General features: G+C 44.4%; 1 protein-coding gene across 1 annotated transcript in view; it reads right to left on the minus strand.

Annotated features, from left to right (window-relative positions):
* The window catches only part of Tulp4 (TUB like protein 4), a 106,458-nt gene that overhangs the window by 42,964 nt on the left and 38,138 nt on the right, over positions 1–25,356 (minus strand). The window contains exons 2-3 of the mRNA XM_076926689.1: positions 22,479–22,607; positions 14,759–14,920 (exon numbers count right to left, since the gene is read on the minus strand). Of these exons, the coding sequence (XP_076782804.1) occupies positions 14,759–14,920; positions 22,479–22,607 (291 nt within the window). The remainder of the gene's footprint in view (positions 1–14,758; positions 14,921–22,478; positions 22,608–25,356) is intronic.

Here is a 25,356-nt window from a genome sequence, read left to right on the forward strand (position 1 = left end):
GTATCTGGGGACAGCCTTCTGCACACCGAAAGGAGACCTTGCCAGTAATCAAACTGATTGACACCATTATCTTGACCTTCTCAGCCTCCAGAAATATGAGAAACTGATGTGTGTTTCAGCCAATCCGTTTACTGTACTTTGTTCTGGCAGCCTGAGCTGAAATCTGAAGGATGGGAGCTTTGTGTAACAGCATGTGTCTGACACATGTTATTGTACATGAAGCTCAGCAAAGTATCTGCAAAGGGCAGAACACGCCTCTGCTCTTAGTGACACCCAGTTTCTATTTAGAGAATGAACAGACAACTGCCAGGAGAACAGGCATATAAGTCTTTACATATAAAGGAAAGGAAAAAAAAAAAAAAAAAAAAGACTGGCGATTTAATGAGTGCCTGCTATTCAAGATCCACACCAAAGCAAAAGAGAACAAACACTAGGTCCAAGAGTCCACAATGAAGTCATCCCAACTACAGGTCCCACAGGAACACAGTCCAGTACTGAGATGAACTGAAAGGAAGAAGAAGCTCTTGCAATCTAGCTATCAGCAATGACTGAGAAAGCGACTGTTCTGGGACAAGTATGTCACAGATAACTGAAGAACAGTAATACAATGGGAAATCAGATTTGAAAAAAAAAAAACCCTCCATTACAAGTTCCTTTCATGACTAATCACTTCAGATGAGATAAAGCTTATGTAAGGAAAGGACTTCAGGAGAACAAGACAGAGGGAGAATAATGAGACCGCATGCAGGAAGACATCAGTCTGCCCACAGCCAAGGCACACTGGTGCTGGGGCACGACAGCCCCTATCAAGCTCCTGCGAGGCTTGTGGTTCCAGGTTAGGCCTGACTCTCTTTTCTCCCAGAGACTACAATCATACCACCTGCCTCACAGACTCAGATAGTCAACCCCTTGCCAGTTAAGACTGGCTTTGCTGAGGCTTCAATGCCCAGCATCTGGGTGCTACACAACAGGTATTCAGAGGGCCCATATGAGGGATTCAGGGGCTCTCCACACAGAACTGGCCTTATGCTAACCACAGCCTTCACTCTGAACTCCACTCTGGTTTTGAGTCAGTCTCCTGAGGACAGGTCTGCACCCTAAGATGTCAGATGGTTCAGTGAGGAATGACTAGTAACTATTATACATTAATTTGTGCAAAAAATCATTGGCTTTTGGCCTAGTTTTTTAACCAATCAAATTTTGATTTTTTTTTCTTTTCCTTCTTTAAATTAAAACTCAATATTTACTTCTTCTGCTAAGATTGCCCTCCCCTAAATTTTCTTCTGACTGTTGCTTCTGGTGGCTCCCATGCTTCTGGTCAGAGTAGGCACAAGCCTCTCTAAGGTTAGGCCAGCTTCTTCAGCAGGGAGCTAGTTCAATGCTGTCTCTGCATTTCAATCACCTTTCAGTTGGAAATATAAATTACAAGGCAGTCTTCTCTTAAAATTTAAATTACATTTTAAAAATTATATCTATTGTGTGTATGTATGTGCTCATGAGTACTGACACTCATAGAGACCAGGAGTCAGATCCCTTAGAGCTGGCCCTAGGTTTTGTTGACATTGTTTTATGGGGTTTTGTTTTTTGTTGTTCCTTTAGCAATAATGTGATTTTAGTAATCCACATGTGTGCTAGATAGTTTTACATCAGCAAGGCACAAGCTGAAGTCATCTGAGAGAAGGGAAACCCAATTAAGAATAAGATCTGGCTATAGTCAAATTTCTAGGGCATTTTCTTAACTAGTAATGAATGGGGGAGAGCCCAGGCCATTGTGGGTGGTGCCATCCATGGGCTGATGGTCCTAGGTTCTATAAGAAAGCAGGCTGAACAAGCCAGTACACAGCACCCCTCCATGGCCTCTGCATCAGCTCCTGCCTCCAGGTTCCTGCCCTGTCTGAGCTCCTGTCTTGACTTACTTTAGTGATAGACTATATGATGTGATAATGAAAGCTGAATATATTCTTTTCTTTTCTCTCCAATCTGCTTTTTGTTCATGGTGCTTCATCACAGCAACAGACACCCTAACCCAGAAAATATGTCATCTTTTCATTTTTATACAGAACTGGTGTTACAGTGAACTGTAAGCTTGGAACCCAAGCTCCAACCCTGAGTGTAAAGGGTAAGGATGCAGCACCATTCCCAGGCTCTTATTGTGGAAGCAGCAGCATCTCATCAGTACAGTTACCTTTAGAAACAATGCTCATCCCAGCACTTGGGAGGCAGAAGCAGGTGGATTTCTGAGTTCCAGGCCAGCCAGGGCTACACAGAGAAACCCTGTCTCGGAAAAAAAAAAAAAAAAAAAAAAAACCAAAAAAACAAAAATACAAAAAAAAAAAATTACAAAAAACAACAACAAAACAAAAAAGAAAAACAAACAAACAAACAATGCTCACCTACATGCTTTAGTAAGACTGGACTGAGGAACTGCATACCAACAAGCATGTTTCCACAAACAGCGTTGTAACGTAGTGTAATTATTAGCACTAGAATTAGTTCCTGAGGGAAGTGATGGTATTTCTATAAGCTTTATGGTCCAGAGCCAGGGGAAGCATAAACACTGGCAACATGCCCCCGAAACTTTAGTACGGATAGTGCAGAGCTGAATGACCTGCTGAGAACCAGAATGAAAAGACATCCCTCTTTTTCTTCAGAGGCAGCCTCTGCTCTGATTCACACCAAACTTCCCTCTCTCATTTTAGAACAGTGGCCTTCAAAAGAGCTTCAAGGCTAGGCCTGGATATTTTGTAACTAAAGAAACAGTTTCTAAAATGAGACAGCTGTAAATGAAAAGAACTGCATACCTGCACCTGATAGGATAGTTACCGGTTTACTCTGAAGACATATGAGATGCAGCTTCACAACTGACCATAACCACTTCTAATCTGTGTGAGTCTGAAGACTCCTTCTAAGCTAACCTAGAGACAAGGGAAGACAGCCTCTCCTGCCCAGAACTGAGCCTTCCCTCCCCTCCTTCCCAGACCCAGAACTGATTCTGTAGCACTGCAAAGGGGAATCCCATCTTTATTTTAAGCCCTTAACTAATCATACATGGGAAGATTTCTTTCCCAAACAGGCAAGGAAACCACGAATCCTCACAACTGAAAAGAGCACAGATCGAAGACCAACTCCCTCCTTTTCTGGCTATCCTCATCCAACCATTGTGCCATTCTGTTTCTTGTTTGGAGCATTTTGTTTTGTTTTTCCACGTGTTCTGAAATTTTTGAGGCCTCGTGAAAGAAAATCCATTTCTTTAATTCAAACAGGTTCAGCTACTATATTTGTAGATTGCATTTCATTTTGTTGTTGTTGTTATTGTTGTTGTTTTGGTTACTAAGAGTAGCAATTAAGACCCCAAACTGGGCACAGTGGTGCACATCTATAATCCGTGTTCCTGGGAGGCTGAGGTAAAACCACCAACTTGAGACCAGCCTGGGTTGCCATGCTCCAACACACATTAGAATTCTGGCTGGTTGTGGTTCTATCTGGGTTCAGCTAATCATGGAATCATGAAGTAAATTGTAAGATTCATGAAATAGAAATCCTTCATGAGACTTACAATGAACAAATTAAGAACGGAAGATGGGAGGAAAACTGTTGTATGTACATGTTAAACTCAACATTTTGTTAGATTTTCTTCATATGGATTTTTTTTTTTTTTTAAATACCACATCCTGATGATGATGTTTGTCTGAACGCCAGTGGCTGGCTGGCTGGCTGGCTGGCTGACCTCCAGAATCAATTGTGCATGTTCCACAGGCATTCCTGTGGAATTCTTATGGCTGTCTTTTCATGCTTACCCATAGCAGCCCATTTAGCACGTCTGCCTGTGGCACCGAGAGCGTGTGTGCCCTATCAGAGATGGGATGTGTGCTGTTCCAGTGCAAAAACCAACCCAATCACACTCCAGCCAAACTCTTTGAGCCATGACCTTGACTGCACCTAACCATGATCTAAGAATGCAGAATTTCAGCACAGATAGTTTTCCTCAGTCCCCTTCTGCCTCTGTTGGCCTTGAGTGAACACTGGGATTGTTTCCATGAACTCAAGGCCATGTCCCTAGAATGGCACTGGCCTCACTCAAGTCCCTGCCTATGAAAGCTCAATGTCTCTAAGACAACTGGTCGCTCAAGCCCACAACAAGACAGGGCCTCATTGTCTTTTGGTGGAGGTCAGCTAAGCAGATCCAGAAGCCTAATTCCCTGGACAGGCCCCTTCCAGCTTCTGCTCCTCTCTACTCAGTCCAGTGTCCATGTGCTCCTTTCTCGTCCTCGTTCTTCCTTTAAAACACCAGTCATTCTGCACAGACGGCAGGGAGTTCCATTCACTTTGCTTCAGTAGTCACTGCCAGCTCAAGTCTGTCCTTCCTGGGCTAGCTTATGTTGGTACTGGTTTGTCTTGGTACCAGCAACTGTCCTGTAAACCCTGCTCTAGCCACCATGTATCACCTGTCATGGGGCAGGACACAGCCTGACCTTAGTATTTCCCAAACTTACAGGCTGGCCTCAAACATACAGATACACTATGCCCAGCCCTTCTCTCAGCCCTTTCATGAAAAAGTTTATTAGTAGGTGTAAGAAAAAAAATGTTTTTATCATATTTAGGAACATACTTGGATATTTCTGTAGCATTTTAAATAGGACTCAAAAGCTTTTATGGCTGACAGAGAGAGGTAGGAGCAGGATTTGAACATTGCAGTTACAACAGGACCAGTTGGCCACAAACTGGCCCTGATCCTTTTTTTTTTTTCATACAGAAAAAGATGCTTTCCAACAGGACTACACAGTCTACACAAACCAAACAATCTAGGATGGTCCCAGCATCACGTGAAATCTTTCTTAAAAATGCAAGATGTAGATATTCACCTTGGGCCTCCATTTTGGAGAATGGCAAACTTGGCATTTAGGTTACTTCAAAGGTCTCATACATGGGGTAGTGTTTTAGAAGCATGTCTTTCTTCCTCTTTTGTTGTGGCCTGAGCTGCCCTACGTTTGGGGGCCAAAATGTCATGGACCGCTCTGTCAGTGTTGGAACCCGCACTGCCAAAAGCCTTGGGGGCTAAATTGTCAGAGCCCCCACTGCCCCAAGCTGCTCAGGTCCGTGGGTTGGGGTTCAGCAAGAGAGAGAGGAAGACAGGAAGAATGGAGACCAGACAGAGTATGATTCAATCCCATTTATTCTTCAGTCTCTCTTCCTAGTCCAAGTCCTAAATCTTGAGTGCCTAGTCCCTAGTGCCTCCAAGTTCCAAGTTACTTCTTCCAAGTGCTAAGTGCCTAATGTCTAATAATTCTTCCGAGTTCTCTAGTCCAAGTGTCTTCTTCCTCAATGCCTAATTCCTACTCCAAGTTATACTCAACTCTTCTGTCTGCCTCTCGCCTTGTATATGTCTCACTTCTAAGCCACACCCTTAGGTCTTATCTCTAAATCCGATCTCTAAGTCATACCCTTAAGTCTTGGCTCTAAATCACAGCTTTAAGTCTCACACACCCAAGGGAAGATCCTGGGTCTAAAGCAAGATGTTATCAGAGTGTGCTCAGCTGTTGATTACATCAAGTCTCTTGTCAGGGTATATGGCTCAAGATGGCTACACGGATGATAGTCACCTTCTGTCGGCTCCTCACACTCCTTCATTCAAAATATATTGAAGTATATTTTAATAGGTAGTGTACCTGAATTTGAACAAGGTAGGAACGAGTGATTCTTAGATGCTGATTTAGTATTTACACTGTTTGCACTGCTCATCTCTAAGAATGACTTCACTTGTTCCCTGGAACACAACACGACCTAGAGAAATAGCTTCACCAATGGCTGCTCTTAACTTGCTGACTGTCACATGTGCGTCTGCTCACTTGCTTGCCTGTCCTGCCTTGTGGCTTTAGAGTAAATGAGAACTCAAACTAGACTAGTGCCTAGGCCTCTCAGGAGCTGCCCTGGCTTCAGTCCACCCATGCCTTCCCTCTTCCATGCTCACTGGTGCTGGAGTGTTTATTCCAGAACAATTGCCACAACTTGTAAATCAAGTTCCTTTATCCTTAAGCCAAGCCAGAGGCACATATCCCCAGTGGCCTGGGTGCCTTCTGGAGATGTTCTCATCAGAAGCCAACAGCTACCACACAGGGTCTGCACCATGTTTGCTCTAGTCACCAGCAAAGGTCTTTGACAAGGGCGTGGATCATCTTAATCATTTTAATATACCAAGCTTCAGAGTTCTTGGCTTTTGTTCTTCTTTTTAAAGAAACTCTTCCAAAAGTCTGTGTAGGGGATGGGAGAGAGACTACCGTTTGCTTTTCCTGTTGGGCTGAGCATGGTGGCTTCTGAGTCTTTTCCAGGACACTGAAGCCTTTGCCATAAGCCTCACAGCCTGCAGGCTCTGGGAAGTGAGAATGAAGCTGTGGGGACAGCCAGCCCTTACAGAGCAGCCAGGGAAATGTCACCTACAGTGAACACAAGTCTGCTGTAAACAATAAACAGTCATCAATACTTTCATTTTTCAAGTTTGACATTTTTCTATCAGAAGGTATGTCTCTCTTCCAGGTGTTAGAACACTGGAAATCTTAGAAAAGTACTCTTGATTACAAAGCTGTTGTTAGTTGAGAAAACAGAGGCTGTGTGACTGTTTGTCTGGGACTGTGTGTCCCAGAGAGCCCCTTCCCTATCTGGCAGCTGCAGCCATTCCAGTGGGCTGTGGTTAGGAGGGCAACACACACTGAAGAGACCTGCACAGATGCACTGAGAGTGAGCGAACTCAAGCCCACTCTGAGAATTACTTTAAAAATACAGCAGAGCTGCGCATGGCGGTGCCAACCTGTAACAACAGTGGCTCAGAAGGTGGAGGAAAGTTAATCATCTCTGTTGTGTTCCACACCAGCGTGGCTGCAGAACAGCCAAGGGCTACAAGGAGACTGTGATTCAAAAGCAAAACAGACATAGCCATGATAAAGTATACGTGCCCAGCACAGCCATGGCCCTAGGTTCAATACCCATGAATACACACACACACACCACACACATACACACAACACATACACACACACCACACACATACACACAAACTACACACACATACCACACATACAACACACTACACAAACACCACACACACAACACAGTACACACATACCACACACACATACCACACACCACACATACACACACACATACCATACATCACACATACACACACAATACACACATACACATACACCACACATCACACACAATACACACATACACACACACTCTATATACCACACACCCCACACACACCACACATGCCACACACAATACACACATACATACACATACTACATATACCACACACACCTCACACACACCCCACATACACCACACACATACCACACACACTACACACACACAACACACATACACAACACACACACAACACATACATCATACACATACATCACACATACACACACCACACACACCACACACACCACACATACACACACCACACATACATACACAACACACACATACCACACACACACACACCACACATACACACACCACACACATACACACACCACACATACACACACATACCACACACACACACACCACACATACACACACCACACACATACACACACCACACATACACACACATACCACACTCATACACCACACATCACACACACATACCACACTCACAGACCACACATCACACACATACACACACACACATACACACACACACCACATACACATACACACACACACACCACACATACACACACCCCCCCCCTCTCTCTCTCAAGCATGCATGCACACAGAGAGGAGAGAGAAAATGATAAAAAGTGAAAAAAATAAGGCATAATTTGGTTCCACTCATTTTGACATGATACTGAGATTACTGCCCTTAAATGTAATGTTATGCACTAATGTAATATCTTTAGATTTAATAAAATAAAAAACATAAATTGTAAAATCCCAGGAAGATGGCTGAGTTAACAAAGTGCTTGCCACACAAAGATAAGGACCTGATTTTGAAATCTGGTAAGTGTCAGGTCCTAGTGAGAACCCTGTTTTAAGTCTTGACTCCACTTCATCTACAAGTTCTGTTTCTAGTGAAGCATTTGCATATAGATGTGACTTTTCCTTCACAGGGAGCCTTTCCTGGCTTCCCCTTAATGTTACCTAAAGATGACTGTATAAACTCTGTGTACCTGGAATAACACCAAGCACCATCAGATGGTGTTCTGTACTAACTCTCCTTTTAGCAAGTGACACAAAATAACCCTTTCAAGGTGAAAGGGCTGAGAAAAGTAAGTGGCCTGACCATGCCTGCACATTCTAAAATCTAGAAAGAGGTGGAATCTTGGTAACTGTCAAATATTTATTAACCTAGACCCTTCTCTTTTATTTGAAACCATTTTAAGAATGTATAAGAAAATACTGAGCTTTAAGCACCCTTCTTTTTAAAGGTTTTAGGATTTATAAGTCAGTGTGAACTGGACTCAGGGAACCTAAGTCTGGAGCAGCTGGCAATGGCGTATTAGGTCAATTCTTCCTCTACAGCATAGTCCTGGTGGAACCCTGTCCCAATGGCAGAAGAAAGCCCCAAAGCACTGTTTTTGTGGGATTCTTCCAGGAAAAGCGAGAGCCACAGAGTCCCTTCCCATGTTACTACAGGTGTGTATTCACAAACTGTTAACACAGAACTCTTCCTCTTTTAGACTAAATTCCCAAAACTTGGTTTTGAGGCTTTTGTCAGTGAAAACACATAAAGCATGTCTGGTTGGCTGTTGGAGGACTGTTACAGCCGCTGCCTTTCTGAAGAAGGGAGATGAATCTCAAGTGGTGGAACAGCTGGCCACGACCTTAAATCTCCTGGAGGCACAGTTTCAAATGTCTGTATGGCAAAGCACTTTCACAGTCAAGTGGTCTGTCCTCCTCCCAAACCCCAGAAAGCATAGAGGAAACACGTCAGGGCTCCACAGAATACCCACTGCCTCAGTACCTCAGACCCATGGAGGACTTACAGGCTGTTCTGTCAATCATATCTGTTACTCTCTGTGTGCACTGTCTCTCTCAAGCGCTACAATGCTCTAATACGAACACAGCCCAGCTTTATCAAGCTGTTTACACTACTGCTGTTTCTGTCACTTCTCTTTTCCAGTCATTTCTTAGTGTGCTATAAAATGAATTAGATGCCCCAATATTTGTTTTCCAGCAAATTTATTGAATGGAACTCTATTTTGAGATGCGGACTAACATAAGTGACAGTCTAATCCAACAGGTGTGGGTGTCCTGAGAGACAGACTCTGTGGATGCAAGTGTCCAAGGAAAGCCACATGAGGACACTGCAAACAGTGGCCACCTCTAAGCCACAGACACACTGCTAACGTTCCGTGTTGACTTCAGCCTCAGCAGTGTGAGGAAGGAGTGCCTGCTGGCTCAACCATACTGTCTGCAGTGTTCTGCTAGGGCAGTCCTAGGAGGATACACACTGTCCTTGTCCACTATCTACTATCCAGACAGAATTACCTTCCCTTATCACAACATAATCCTCTTTCATGAAACAAATGCAATAATTGAAAAACTTAGCTGAACTGAGAACAAGTTGTAAAATAATTTGATTTTTTACAAAGGTTCTATATGTAGCCACACTAAATTGTTGAACAACATTGTGAATTCAAGTTTTCAGGACAAAAACACCAAACCAAAAAAACAACAAAACCAAAACCAAACACAACCAAAAACAAAACAAAACAAAAACCCTACCTCTCAGCTAGGCTCACTGACTGATTGGGATCTCAATGGATGTGGAATGCTATTTCAGAATGCTGCAGGTCCAAACCAAACCATCTTGAACCCTTTACTCGCCATTCACTGCCCACCCTGTTTGACCTAACATTCTCAGAACAAACGGATAAGCTCCTTTTTAGAATGTGGAAACAGAGCTCTAGCTCCCACCAAACCAACGGTGAAGAATGTAATCAGGCAATGTCTGATTTCTACAACAGAGACTTCCCTTTCACTACAACCTGGTATTTTAATCTGTTTGAAACATGTCTTAATTTATGACTTTCTCTGTACTATGAAAATGACAGAGAGCCATCACCATGCAAGAAGACGGCATTTATACAACCTGAGTCTGAGTTCCTGGGCCACGGTCACTCACATTGAGGCCTAGATTCTAACATTCCAAAGTGGAGAGTTGGAATAGACCACCAATTGGCATACACAGATTAAACTGACCGTGGTTCTAAAAACAAAACAAAAATATACATAGTTAACACAATTTTTAGGGCTGGAGAGACAGCTTAGCAGTTAGGGTGCTAGCTGTTCTTTCAGAGGACCTGGGTTCAATTCCCAGCACCCATGTTGGCTCAGACCTGCCTGTAACTCCACTGCTAGAGAATCTGATGCCCTCTCCTGGTCTCCAAAGGAACTGTATGTACATGGTGTACAGACATACAGGCAGGCAAAACATCCATACACATTTAAAAACAAAAACAAAACAAAACCAAAAAAAACCCCAACACCCCCCCACATTTCTCTAACAATCAGGAAATGAACCTAGACAACGGATGACATCACTATTAATTTCTGGGTGTGGGAAGGTAAGTGAATGATATGTAAGTTATGTAAGGCTGATCTGTCCATGCACAAGTCCACAGAAATGCACTACAAAAACATGTGCATGGAGGGTAAGAGGGACAGCTGACAACAAGACAACCTGTAAGTAAAAGACAACTGAGAGCAAGAATATCGTTGGATATTACTGGTTGAATTTAAACAAATCTTCTTTATACTGAACATATTCCTAACTACAAACTGGGCAAATATTCCATACCCCACCGGCACCATCTGGAGCATGAGATGGAGCAGAATTCACAGGTGGAAATGCACCCCGAAACTGAGAAACAGTCACATATGTGTATACAGTTAACTGATACTCTCCCCATCCAAAATGGCACAGAAGCCACCAATCTAGAATGAAGAAATTAGGTGACAAATAGGAGGGAAAAAAGAAACCTAGACTTAACTCACTTGTAAAGAGGCACTGCTTAGAGATTTAGAGGTTGGCAGGAACTATCCTAAGTCCTCTCAGAGTCCAAACTATCTAAGATGCAAAGGGGAAGGGCTTCTGTTGAATGCTGTTCTGACCACATGTTAAATTCTCTGGGAAACAGGAAACACGGGAAGCCAATCCTCATACACGTGGAGCTTTGTAGTCAGACCACTCAAAGCCACAGGAGTCGTGGGACTCCTGTTCTCCATGTCTCACACGTAATGCCAGAACCAGCTATGTCACTAACTGCAAACATAAGGTGAACTTCAAGTCAAAATCCTGTCAGAGATATCAGAGAATGGCAAGACAGGATGTGAGAGTCCCTTCTGATTGCCACCTGACTGAATGGGAGACACCTTGGATATTAATACATCACATGTGCGACAATGTTTCCAGGGACAGTTAGGTAACAAACGATCTGACTTAATGGTTTCATCCAATATCATTTCAAAGAGAAGAGACTAAAGGAAGTTGTCTGTTTGGAAGCAGTGTTGTCTCCTGGAGTATGTTTTGAGGGACATACACTAACATTTTTCTTTCCTGTCTCTCTGTGTGCTTTTTGGCTGCCATGAGTTAAACAGCTCTGTTTCCTCTTGCCCTTCTACATGACAATTTTGTCTTCGTGAACGCTCTAAAACATATAACGAACGGTAGACTGCGACCTCTGTAAGCCAAAATAAATCCCTTCTCCTGTGTTCCCTCAGGCATTTGTCACAGCTACCAGTGACACGGGGAAGACATTTTCTCTTCCATGTTCATGTCAAATAGGCCTAAAGAAGCATTCAACTCTCATCTCCCCGTTAACTTCATCTGGAGACACATCCTTCAGTGTCCTGTAAACTATTTGAAAGTCTGATGAACAGAGAAGGATGCAGATCCTTCGCTGGCAGTGACGCAGTCTTGCAGTCTTAAGGACACAGATGGTAGGTGGGAACACCTCTACCACACAGGCATTGCCTTAGTGTTGAAGTCATAGCCATGCCCCTTCAGACTGGCTCCTTCAGGCCATTTCCACAGCTTCAAAATAGTGACAATAGCACGAAGGAGCTAGCTGTGTGGGTCCCGGGCAGTGCTGTGGACACTAGCTGTGGGGGTCCCGGGCAGTGCTGTGGACACTAGCTGTGTGGGTCCCGGGCAGTGCTGTGGACACTAGCTGTGGGGGTCCCGGGCAGTGCTGTGGACACTAGCTGTGGGGGTCCCGGGCAGTGCTGTGGACACTAGCTGTGGGGGTCCCGGGCAGTGCTGTGGACACTAGCTGTGGGGGTCCCGGGCAGTGCTGTGGACACTAGCTGTGGGGGTCCCGGGCAGTGCTGTGGACACTAGCTGTGGGGGTCCCGGGCAGTGCTGTGGACACTAGCTGTGGGGGTCCCGGGCAGTGCTGTGGACACTAGCTGTGGGGGTCCCGGGCAGTGCTGTGGACACTATCTGTGGGGGTCCGTGGCAGTGCTGTGGACACTAGCTGTGGGGGTCCCGGGCAGTGCTGTGGACACTAGCTGTGTGGGTCCTGGGCAGTGCTGTGGACACTAGCTGTGGGGGTCCCGGGCAGTGCTGTGGACACTAGCTGTGGGGGTCCCGGGCAGTGCTGTGGACACTAGCTGTGGGGGTCCCGGGCAGTGCTGTGGACACTAGCTGTGGGGGTCCTTGGCAGTGCTGTGGACACTAGCTGTGGGGGTCCCGGGCAGTGCTGTGGACACTAGCTGTGGGGGTCCCGTGCAGTGCTGTGGACACTAGCTGTGGGGGTCCCGGGCAGTGCTGTGGACACTAGCTGTGGGGGTCCCGGGCAGTGCTGTGGACACTAGCTGTGGGGTGTCCCGGGCAGTGCTGTGGACACTAGCTGTGGGGTGTCCCGTGCAGTGCTGTGGACACTAGCTGTGGGGGTCCCGGGCAGTGCTGTGGACACTAGCTGTGGGGGTCCTTGGCAGTGCTGTGGACACTAGCTGTGGGGGTCCCGTGCAGTGCTGTGGACACTAGCTGTGGGGGTCCCGTGCAGTGCTGTGGGTCGTCGATGATCTGTTTTATGGCCTGTATACTATTCCCTAGGCATAGGATCGGTGAGCTCATAGTTCTGTCTCTTCACATTTTCCAAGTTCCCCCAGTGAGGAACCACCTCTCCCTCCTGTGTCACCTTCTGTGTGATACATACTTGTCACACTGCAAGTGTGTGCGTGTTTAGTCTGTTTGGAACAATCGCAGGCAGAGCACAGCTGGCATCAGATGCACTTCACAGATACTGTACAGGTTCCATCCTTTGGGGCACTCAGAAACGGAAGCTGACTTGAATGAAGTACATTTTTGGTACTTGCACAAGCATCCTCACATCTGATCATTATAGAAGTGTGGGGAGGAGGCAGGAAATAATTCACAGCCTTTGTCACAGAAGAGGACACTGGTGAGGAGAGGAAGAGGCCAGCCAGCAGGCTTCCCTCATAAGAAGAGTAAGATCCTAGGAGACTCAAGTTTCATGCAAAACTAAATGCTTCACAGAAATACTAAAGGAGAGTAAGAAAAAGCCTATTAGAAGAGAGAACAAAGTTAAGAATTTACAAATCTAACAGCACTGATCATGAAGAAAAAAAATTGCGTGTTTAAATTTGAGCTGATGGAAACATGCAGCGAATGTGTGGCAAGCAGAGAACTGGTTCAGTAGACAGTGTAGCTCAAGAACAGAAAATACAGTGCCAAGCAATCCTACTTGGGAAACACATTCATATTTGCAAAGGTTTGAATTGGCCAAGCGTATATTTTTTAAATTATCAATACATGATTTTATGAGTCATTATGGTTTTTTTTAACCACTAAATCAAATAGGGTCAATAAAAAAACATTTAAAATCATACTTGAGAAAAGCAGCCAGAAGCTCACTGCCATGAAAGCTCTTGTGGTACTCTGTCTGATTCATGTCCTTCCAGGTCTCTCACCATGCTCAGGGATTCCTTAGGGTTAGTTTACAATGTGACATCACACGCCGCGCCACTTCACATCCTGATTTCCTTCTGCAAGCTTAGAGCTCTGTCAGTCTTCCCCTTTTAAAACTAAACCTGTGACCTGTTTTACCTCCTCAGCTCCCCGTGACTGAGCCACACCTTAGGTACCTACTCCACAGGGGAGTTCCCGCTTTCACCATTACATACAAAGCCTATGACTGCAGCCCATCCTTCCTGCTCTTGTTCTTCTCAGGAGTGCGTCCCTGGATGCAAGGCTCTGACAGTCTGGCACACTGCGTCCCTGAGCACAAGTGAAAGGGAGCACTGGTCACCCTGCTCATAACCTCAGCATCATCTGGACTATTTCATTACTGCTGCTCAGACGTGAACTATGAAAAATTTAACTTTCCTGCAGAGGAAACTTTTTCACAGTATGATTATTAGATGAACTTCCTTTCTACTTGTTACCTATTGATAAACTGGCAGTTTATTTGGCTTCCTAAAATTCATTTATATGAGCATTTTATATAACTAAAACATTAACTGAATGTTTACCACACTAGGATCTCAATTACTTTTTTGTTTTAATTTTCACTTTTGACAGTTTTCTCATGTTACTTTTTCACTTCAGTGCTGGAACTGGAACTTAGGGCTTTGTGCATCAACAAGCCTTTCTACCAGCGAACAGTGTCCTCAGTGCTGTGTGACTCTTTAAGAGACTTGTGCATCTGTCCCTTCCTGCCTCCTCCTCACCCCTCAATGGTAACGGTGCACAGCGACACTTCAGAAGCATTACCTGCTGGTCATCGGGAGTCCATATACCACACGTGATCTGGCTCTCCAAGTTGATTTCAGATGACCAGTGTCTTTGTCCACTGACGGAACCAACCAGGACAAACCCATCTCGATATGAAATGAGAGCCTGAGTCCCATCATGGCTCCAGGTGAAATCACTCACCTTAAAGACATAGAAAGAAGGGCCAGGTTACAGCATGAAAGGGAAAACACTTTTATCAAAGCCAAGGTATAGTCAATTCACATTTCTGTTTAAGACCAAGATGAGCTAAAATCAACAATATAAAAGGAACAGCTACAGCACTCAGAGATGGTGGTGCTTTCCTGTACTTTTGGCAAGCTGCAGGATATCACAGTAAGTTCCAAATCAACATTAGCTCCAAAATAAGACCTAGTCTAAAAATCCAAAAAAGCAAAACCAACCAACCAACCCCCATCAAAACCAAACCAAATACCAAACCCCCCAACAGTGCTATCACAGCATGGACTGTGTGTCAGCACTACTATAGAGCTCTTGAGTCCTTTAATGCAGTAAGCACCAGGACAGCAATCCAAGGAGGTACCATCATTCCAGCTACAGAGAATCTAAGGCACAAAGCACCTCAGCTTAGCCATAGCCACACAGTCAGTGAATGACAGAGCTGAGAATCATAGCTCTCGCCTTTCCCACACAGCTCCTACTTACAGTTAGTAACAGGTTCTCTCTCCATCACCATATGTGGCTCATTACAGAACAGTAAAGCTCTACTCTAATTCCTCTGATCAGAATGAAGGGACAGAAATCTAGGGGACAGCTTATCGAGTACTGAGCAACTCAAGAGTATTTAGAACCATGTATTCAAATGCTGCCTCTCACCTTTTGTTTTCTGTGCTGAATTATGTCTATGGCTTTTTCAGTACTGCTCTTTTCTCAATACTGGAGGTAATGGGGACTAGTGTGTAAATAGGGCTGGCCCACAGTGTACTTTAGTAGAGCACTGAACAGCAAGCTTGATTCCTACCGTGGTGAGCAAAGGTAATATGTTTCTTTCCTCTTATGACTTTAATCATTTACCCATACCTTCACAATCTGCAGATACAAGATTTTTAAAAATATTTATTCTATTCTTTATTTCTATTAGTTATGTGTACATGTGTGTCCGCCTGAGGGTGTGTGTATAAAAGCTGGAAGAAAGCACCTGCCCTTGGGTCTGGTGGCACAGGCAGTTATGAGCTGCCTGTTGTGGATGGACACTGGGGACTAAAGAAAGGTCCTCTGAATCTGGTGACCACAGAGCCATCACTCCACCCCCAGGATTTGATTTTCCCTCCACCTACCCCCCTCACCCTCTCTCCTTCCTTCATTTCCTCCTCCCTCATCCTTCCTTTCTTCTTTCTGAAACAGGGTTTCTCTGTGTAGTCTTTGGCTATACTAGAACTCACTCTATAGACAGAGATCTGCCTGCCTCTGCCTCCAGTGTGCTGGGATTCAATGTGTGCCTGTGTGCCACCACTGTCTGCAGATACAGGAATTGACAGGTGCTTAACAATTTATTCATGGCCTAGAAGCTATTTAACATATACTTAATTTTTTTCAAATATGCAGGGGCTTGGGGAGTTTGTGAGACAGAGCTTACAGAATAAGCTATGCTGGCATTTGTAGACCAACCTATTGCCTTAAGTGATGATGTTGTAAGAGCGAACCACCATGCCCTCAACACTGGGAATTAGTAAAATTGGTGCCAAAGATAAAACCCAGGGTCGTTGTCTCTCATATGAAGCACTTAGCCAACTACATCATCTCTGGAACCCTATCCAAAATTTTAAATAGAGAATCTGTCCAATCATCTTTTAATTGAACTTAGTCTACAAATATTTATTCTGTTCTCTGCTATATTTGGTTCTGTCTCAAACACCTTAATATACTTTTTAGTTTATACTATTGTGTTTCTTTTTAACTTTTCTCTCTCACATATAAAATCACTAATCATAATCTTTACTGTTTCATATGTTTGAAAATATTCTTTTAGAATTTTGTGACGTTGCTAAATATATATCACATCTCAAGAAACAAACAACAACAACAACAAAAAACCCAAACAAAATAGCAAAGAAAAAGCACTTTCAGCTGTTTTCAGCATGGCTGAGGTAGACACTGGCCAGTGTCTACAGCAGCAATGGCACTGACTGGTGGGACAGGCCCTCAATAGCTGTCACAAGTCACCAGTGAATGATGCTGCTGTACAAAACTCAGAACTCTGGCTTCACATCATGTGCATTCAGTTCCAAGATCCAGTCTCTCTTAAGAACACAAAGTCTGCAGAGACAGAATATTACTGGGCAATAAATATAACATCTTCCTCAAAAACCATGCTATTATTTACATGTACTTTGGCCATGTATCATGAAACAGTTCTTATCTTAAAAGAGGGAGGAGGAGGAGGATGAACATCATCATCATCATCATCATCATCATCATCATCATCATCATCATCATCCTGAAACACTAAAGCACAAGGCAATGAAAAGAAGCTTCTCGGAGATAGCAGCAACCCTTCCTTCTGCATGTCTGTCTCTAACCCTCCTTCCATGTCTGTCTCTGACCCTCCTTCTGCATGTCTGTCTCTAACCCTCCTTCCAAGTCTGTCTCTAGACCTTCCTCCCCTGTGTTTGTCCCTTTAAAAATGTATTACTCCTCAGTACTGAAAAGACTCAAAGTCCCCTTGTAGTCATCATGTATGTCTTGCGGTGGCAGTAAATAACACATTATTGTTATTTATAAATTATTCAGCACTTAACTGACTCATAATCCTATACATGGTCACATAATAGAATATAAGGTTTGTAAACTTTCTGGTATGAATACAAGGTTTCTGAGTATGCAATGACCAAAAACTAATCCAAAATCAGACACATAATAGGCCCCTGGTGTTCCTGCCAGAGCCTGCCTGTGCCGCATGGCACAACTTCACTGTAGCCTTAGCTTTGCACATGTAATATACAAGCTTGCATGTGCACAGCCACAGTCATGCCATGTGCTGTCAATGCATGCTGTCTGACGCATCTGCACTCACGTTTGAGACTGCCTTATGTTACAAACGGAAGTGTTCTTACTTCACAGGCAAAGCTTTCTTCTGCTGCAGAAACAGTCAATCATTATAAACCAGACTCTCCCTATTCTCTACTGCTGCCCTTCAGCGTGCATCGTACCACAGGAACACAGAACAGGATGTTGGAGTACTTGGTTATGAAAGCTACTATTTGAGTTGCTATCTTCTAGAACCCGGGACCACCAGCCCAGGAATGGCACCATACACAATGAGCCTGACCCTCTCCTATTGCTCACCAACTAAAAAATGTCCTACAGCTGGATGTTACAGAGGCATCTTCTCAACTGAGGTTTCTTCCTTTCAGATAACTCTAGTCTGGGTCATATTGTCAAGCTGACTTTAGACAGCACAGTGTGCATGTTCTCACTAGCACTGATCTGTCCTATCAGGAGACGGCATCTCACTGTGGTTCTGAGGTGCATTTCCATGATGATTACTAATTTTGAACATTTCTTCATACACCCGATGTCTACTGTATGTTTTCTTCTGAGAAATACTTACTTAGGTCTATTGTCCAGTTTTTATTTGGATCATCTTGGGTTTTGTTTTGCTAGTGTATTCCTTGTGATTCAAAATATACATCTTGTCAGATGTATAGTTTGCAAACTTCTCTCATTCAAAAGACTGTCATTTCCTTTGTTATACAAAGCTTTCTAATTTGATACAATCCTGTTTGGGTTTGCTTTTGCTTCCTGTGCCTTGGGGGTGTTATTCCCACACCCAAAGAAACAAAAGCTACTGACAAACTCACAAAAAAGGTAATATAGGATGTTCAAATGAATTGACTGAGTTTCCTACTTTGGCACAAGGCAGTAAGAATGCATGGTATCTGCTAAGCAGAAGCAGGAAGGTGATGAGTTCAAGTCAGCAGAAGCTATACATACTTAGAGAGGTCCTGTCTGAAAGAACAGGGCTAAGAGTGTACCTCAATGAGTCAATCCTAGCAACTCTAACTCACTACCACAACTATAATGTGTGTGTGTGTGTGTATGTGAGTGTGTGCACATGTGCCTGCCTGCCTGCTTGCCTGCCTGCCTGCCTGCCTGCCTGCCTGCCTGCCTCTTCCCATGCTGGAGAAACAAAAATGAAAAACAAGTACTAAACACTAGGACAGAACAGCAGACACTTGTCTTTGGAGGACTGTTTTAGATGCCAGCCTCACTTTACTAAAAAGAGCTCTCGGATTACTAGAAGCTGAGCAGCATTCTGGCCACACCAGTGCCTGAAGCAGCTTCTCATCCGACCCTCTCAGATGATGTGCCTGGCACAGTCATCCTCGGTGACTCACACTGTAAAAGAATGCACCCACTGTCCCACACCCACTTTGACATAATGGCCTCGTGATCATTTCCTGAAAAAGAACCTGCTAAGACATTACTTAGCTTTTGTCAAATGCTCCATTATATTCTGACAACAAACTGCATGCTCTAAGCAAGGATCATTTGTTGTTCCATCTAAAACAGTAATGCTTGTCTTTGAGCTGGCTTCAAGGACACTCCTTCTCCAAGCTGCAGAGCTGCTCTTTCCACCAGACACTTTCCCGGTGTACTAAGTACATACTGCCTCAATAAGTAATCAGCATAATCTGTATGCGGATTTTTTTAAAAAACTAAACTCAGATTTAATGCCAACATTATCAAAAGCAAACAAGACTCCCCCAACTGTCAGTATTTAATAATAGCAACTGCTCAACAGGTTCTAAGGTTTGAAGAACCAGCTTTGAACAGCAAAAGAACAGAAAAATTGCAACTGTGTCACAGGCTATAGTAATTACTGTAATAGCAACTGCAGGCACAGGCCCTGTGAACTCTAAGTGCTACCAGATGTTCTGTGGTGGTACGTATCAGTTCACCTGTCCCCAGGATTCACGTCCCTCTACCAGATGTTCTGTGGTGGTACCTATCAGTTAGTTCAGCTGTCCCCAGGATTCACATCCCTCTACCAGATGCTCTGTGGTGGTACCTATCAGTTCAGCTGTCCCCAGGATTCACATCCCTCTACCAGATGCTCTGTGGTGGTACCTATCAGTTCAGCTGTCCCCAGGATTCACATCCCTCTACCTTTCCTGTTTCTGACTTGTGTTCTCTATAGAAAAAAAGACATGGACTGATGTGACAGGTGTATCAGTGACACAGCTACCAGATGGAAGTAATGGGGACTGGAGTGCGTGCGGGTCCTTGCTGAGAAAGGATAGTGCTGGGGAGCCCATGTGGTGGTGTTGCTGCTTGACTGGTAGGGTGTGCTTTTCAAACAATAATAAAGTCTGGGCAGTTGGGATAAAATATCAACACACGGATTTTTGCCAAAGAGAAATAGGTTAGTTTAGAGGCGGATTTTTTGTTTTGTTTTTCAGTCTGGGTCATTTTTTTTTTTCCTTTGTCTAGAAACAGTGTGGCAGAATGTTTTAGAAGGAAAAGGGGATTTGAGTTCTCAATTTAACACTTCCTTGGGCAAGTTATTGAACATCTTGACCTGGATTTTTTTTCTCTTCTATTAATTGAGAACAGCAAATTTTTAGAATAAAGTTCCTGTGAAGCGTAAGAGAAAAACACATGAAATAAAAGCACTTACAGCATATGTCTTAGAAATTATGACCAGGGCCACTCCTATGAAGGGAAGCTATGACAAGGAGCATGGTGGCATATAGGCAGGTGCTGGAACAGTAGCTCCACATTCAATTAGAGCCTCTGAGGTGCCTCTGAGCTCACTCCTGTGCTGGTCTCTATGTGACTGTCTCTCGGAGTCCACTCACTGAGTGGGGAGTTTTATTGTTCTTTTCTGTTTTCAGTTACTTTGGCCACCCATTGTCATCTTCAGCTCCTTTCTGACATACTATGTCTTTACTCTTTGGAAAACAAGTCATGGACTTCCTGCTACAGAGCTGGACCTTGGGCTGGTCTCGCTTACCCTCCAGCTCCCCCCCACCCCCGGGTGAGGCTGTGCTGTCTGGCACTCCTCCTGTTTTGTGTTTAAGGAGACTCACCAGAGGTAGTTCGTGTTCTCATAGAGCCGCTGAGGAAGGTCCATGCACAAGTTTAACTAGTCCCTATGATGACCCTAACTGGACATTTCTAGTTTACTGGGTTGTCATCTGCCCCGTTCTCACCTAGTACTTAAAGTATGAGCTTCTCATGTTTGGGAGATAGAGACCACCCAGCTGACATATTATTGTCAGTATTGATCAGGCTGAAGGTCTCACAGGATGTCAGCACTGCCTTTGTGAAAACAGAATATTCTTTTTTCTGTGAGAGTGTATTCATTTAGTAGGTTAAACATAATGTGATCCCCAACCCTGGTAAAGCCACATCTGTTTCCGTCAGGCCTCAGAGTAAGGAAAGAAGGAATAGCACCTGCCCTGTGACACTAATCGGCCTGTGCGAGAGAAATCTACAATTGCAGCAGTCTGCAAAGTCATGTTGCTCTGCAAGGCCAAGGAAGGGGTGAGCGCTGCAGAGAGACAGCACAGGTCAGAGCTCTGCAGAGAGACAGCACAGGTCAGAGCTCTGCCCTTGACTTCTAGATTCAAGGTAGTTCTGCGTACCTGTTTTCTCATCTATAATAAGGTGACAGGAATTACCCTGTCTCAGAATTACATCAAAGTATAAATGAAAAGTGCCTAAAACACTGTTTATACTTAGCAGCTGTCACTTCATGTGCCCTGCAGATTCTCACAGAGATACTGCCTCAGAGCCCCCAGAGTAGTTTCAGGGTCAAAACAGTAGTCACATGGCATCCCCAAAGTTAAGTGTCAAGTGTGGAGGTGGCAACTCTATGAATTCTGTGAGACAGATCCCTTTCTAAAGTTGCTTATTGGGTCTCTTTGGTGCTGTTTTTTATCCATCTAGCTAAAGAAGAGGATTCTTGTTTTTCATGCATTAGTTTTTTTGTCTGCAAGTATGTATGCATGCCAAGTGCTCACAGAGATCAGAAAAGGGTGTTGGATTTCTTAGAACTGGAGTTACACAAATGGTTGTGAGTCACCATGTGGATACTGACAACCAAACTCAAGTCTTCTGCAAGACAAGCAAGCACTCTTAACCACTGAGCCATCCCTTCAATCCCCATAGACTCTTTTTTAACTGAAAACAGAAAGTCCCTACTGATGAGGTGTGCCTTCAGAATCAGAATGTCAAGCACTTTAAATCATTACCGAGAAAGATAGGACAGAAGAGACAGACATATGCTATGGTGGCTTGAATAAAAATGGTTCCCATAGATTCATATAGAACAATGCTTAGTCACCAGGGAGTAACACCATTTGAAAGGATTAGGAGGAAGTGTGGCCTTAGTAGAGGAAGTTTGTCACTTGGCAGTGGGGGAAGACCTTGAGGGTTCAAAAGCCCATGCCAAGCACAGGGTCTCTCTTGGCTTATAAATTAGGATAAAATTAGGTGGGCTTTTGAAACCTCAAATCCCATCCCCCATGACACAATTCCTCCAAAAAGGCCACACCTACTTTTTACCCTTCTCAGGAAAAGCTTTCTTTAGAGAAAGCTCTAACTTATTGCTCTGTTACTTTATACACACATAAAAGTTTCAGTGTAGACCAAAGCTACTCCATTTGCTCTAGGACTCAGTATGGTGAACTCCAAGCACCAGTGTTTCACTGCAAGAGGTCTGCTAGCCACTCACCTGAGCCCCACGGTCATTGACCAGTTCCACAGACCACCTGCCTTCATACTGAATCCACACAAAGATTCCTCCATCGGCATCACATGTGGCCAGTTTCTGGTATGGCTCATTCCACCTCACCAGCACAACCTAGAAAAATAAGAAGATGTTAACCACAAGAAAGAAAACAACTGGTCAGCTTTAACTTCCAAAAAGTATTCAGACCCCAGAACTAAACAGGAAAAGGATGGGAGAGACTGTGGGAATCAGTGAGGGCCAGGTGAAGCCCAGATGAATCCAGACACACTGGCATCTCCTAGAAGACAGCAGACACCTGGGCAAACGATGAACTATGTACACTGCTATGAGTCCCCACCTGAACCCAGCACCTGCATCTCAGCGGTGTGCAAAGATCTCTCATTTGCTGGTCTTGTGCTGTGGAGAAATGGCTTTCACAAAATTCTCATTTTTGAAACGTGTTATTTGTTTAAGTACTTTTTTTTAAGAAAAAAGATAAGTCTTACTTTTCTGTCTCTTCTGAACTATCTTATTTCTGAACAGCTCAGCATCTAAAGAGAGCAAATGTCAAAAAACACAGTTGAAAGATTTAAGAAGCTTTTGATTTATCTGAGAGAAAATACGAAGGTATAAGCTTCATGGGGTAGTTGAATGAGAACAACTCCCATAGGCTCATGCACAGTCACCAGGACATGGCACTATTTGAAAAGATTAGAAGGACTGTGAGGCATGACCTTTTGAAGTAGGTGTGGCCTTGTTAGAGGACGTGTCACTGGAGGTAGGATTTGAGGCTTTAAAAGTCCATGCCAGGCGTGATCTCTCTCACACACTCTCTCTCTGCCTATAAATCAGGTACAGTGCTGGTTCCATGTTCCTAGCCATGATGTGGGAAGGTTGGGGATAGGAGGGGGTGGGAGGGAGGGCCTGAAAGGCCTAATGACTGAATGGCACTGATCTCTGTTGTGCGTTCTCAGTCGGCAGAGGAGCAGAATCTTTGACTGAGTTGGTTCTGCTCAGCACGAAGCAGGCGAGGCCCTGCCCAGTGTGGGGAGTCCCTCACTCAGTCTGAAGTTCCACAGGGGTGCAGAGCTCTTGGATTGGGGACCCTTGGGCCAGGAGGCAGCCAGGGACCCACTGGTCTCAAGCCCTTGGGCTCTCAGACGCTGCTGAGAGGCTGTGAAAGGACCAAGACTGAGAGTGTGCGAGCTCAACCAACTGGCCCACAGCCGAGAGAAACGAGGGGGTGGGAGGTAGAGAAGAAAGAGGCCCTGGCAGTGCCCTGCGGAGAGACTTGGCTACTGTACTCACTTAGCAGACTCGGCAGTCCACTGGCTTGCTTGAAGAGGTGGTCCCAGTGATTTGAACACAGAAAGGTCCTCCATGCAGGAAGTAAATATGGAGGGAGAAGGGTGAGGGTCTGGGGAAGAATGCTTAATTGGCTACGCCCTCTTGCCTTCAGGCATCTCATTAGTATGTAAATCTCTCTAGGGCCTGTGGCCTGTAGTCACGCCCTCTACCTGTCTCTTTGGGAGGGGCTGCAATGCCCTGAACATGACTGAACAGTGTAGGTCAATGGAGTTCCATGCCATGTGTTAGGAGCCTGGATTCCGGGAATGTGGCAGAATATATGCCCATCCCTCACAGGCAATAGATACCTGTTGGGTCTCTGGGCTAATTCCAGCCAGCGCTTCTACCAAAACCCAAGCTATCCTATCACGGTCTCACAATAATGAGGACCATGAACTAAGTCTCTGAAGCCATAAGCAAGCCCCAAATTACACACTTTCTTTTATAATGGTTGGTTGCCTTCGTCATGGTGTCTCTTGATGGCAATAAAACAGTTTCTAAAACAGCTTCTAATTTTATGAGTATGGAAACTTAACTCCTTTTACAAAATTAATATACACTACTAATTTTTTATTTAGAAAATTGTTTTTCTGAAGCTAGAGACATTACTCTCATCTTTCTCAATTATAAATAACTTTTTAATCTAAAAAGGTAGAAAGTCTCAGGACAGCACGATGGGTCAGTGGGTAAAGGTGCTTATTTCAAGCCTGGCAACTAAAGTTTGATCCCTGCAACCTGAATAAAGGGTGCATAGAGAGAATCAAGTACCCAAATCTGCCCTCTGCCTTACACACACACACACACATACACACACACACACACACACACACACACACATGTGGTAGCACGAGTGCCCTCTTCATCATAGACACACAGAAATAAATCTGTTTAAAAAGGGAGGAAATCTGTCAGGTGGTTTGTGAGTCTGTGTAATAAACACTTGGCAAGTCTGGGAGCCCCCAACTAAAAGTGTCAGGAACACCTATGCAGCAGTGAATACCTGCCTGCCTAGTCTCAAGAGCCATGAAACCAATACCTCAAGGTCACCACAGTGAGTGTCCCTAAGACTCTTCTCACCTGCCGTGTCCTGGTGACTGGGAGAAACTCAGCACCGTTGTTAAACGGATGCTCTGTGCCTGATCTTCAGGTGGAAGGTGCAATCACTTCCTCCACCCTCAGTGTGCTCAGAGTTATGCTTGGAACCTAGACTACAGGGTGTCAGAGGTGTTGTCTGTCACTAGTCAGCAAGATCACTCCAGTTAATCAAGGCATGAACACTTCTTTCTCCCCAGCCTTGTCTAACAAACTTACTACAAGGTAGTACCACTATAAATGGTTCCCAGGTTATAACCTAGGTTTTGTAGTAGAAGTAAACCCAAGGGCTAATGAACCTCCTCCAATGCCAGACCCTCTTCATGCCCAGCTGTAATGCTTCTTCCTTAGAGAGCAACAATACACAAACCACATTTAACTTCTCAAAACTATGCAGTGGGTACACCTGACCTGGAGGTCTTTATATGTGTTTTCAGGGCAC

Source organism: Arvicanthis niloticus, chromosome 28, assembly GCF_011762505.2.
Source record: "Arvicanthis niloticus isolate mArvNil1 chromosome 28, mArvNil1.pat.X, whole genome shotgun sequence".
In the NCBI taxonomy this organism is placed as follows: Eukaryota; Metazoa; Chordata; class Mammalia; order Rodentia; family Muridae; genus Arvicanthis; species Arvicanthis niloticus.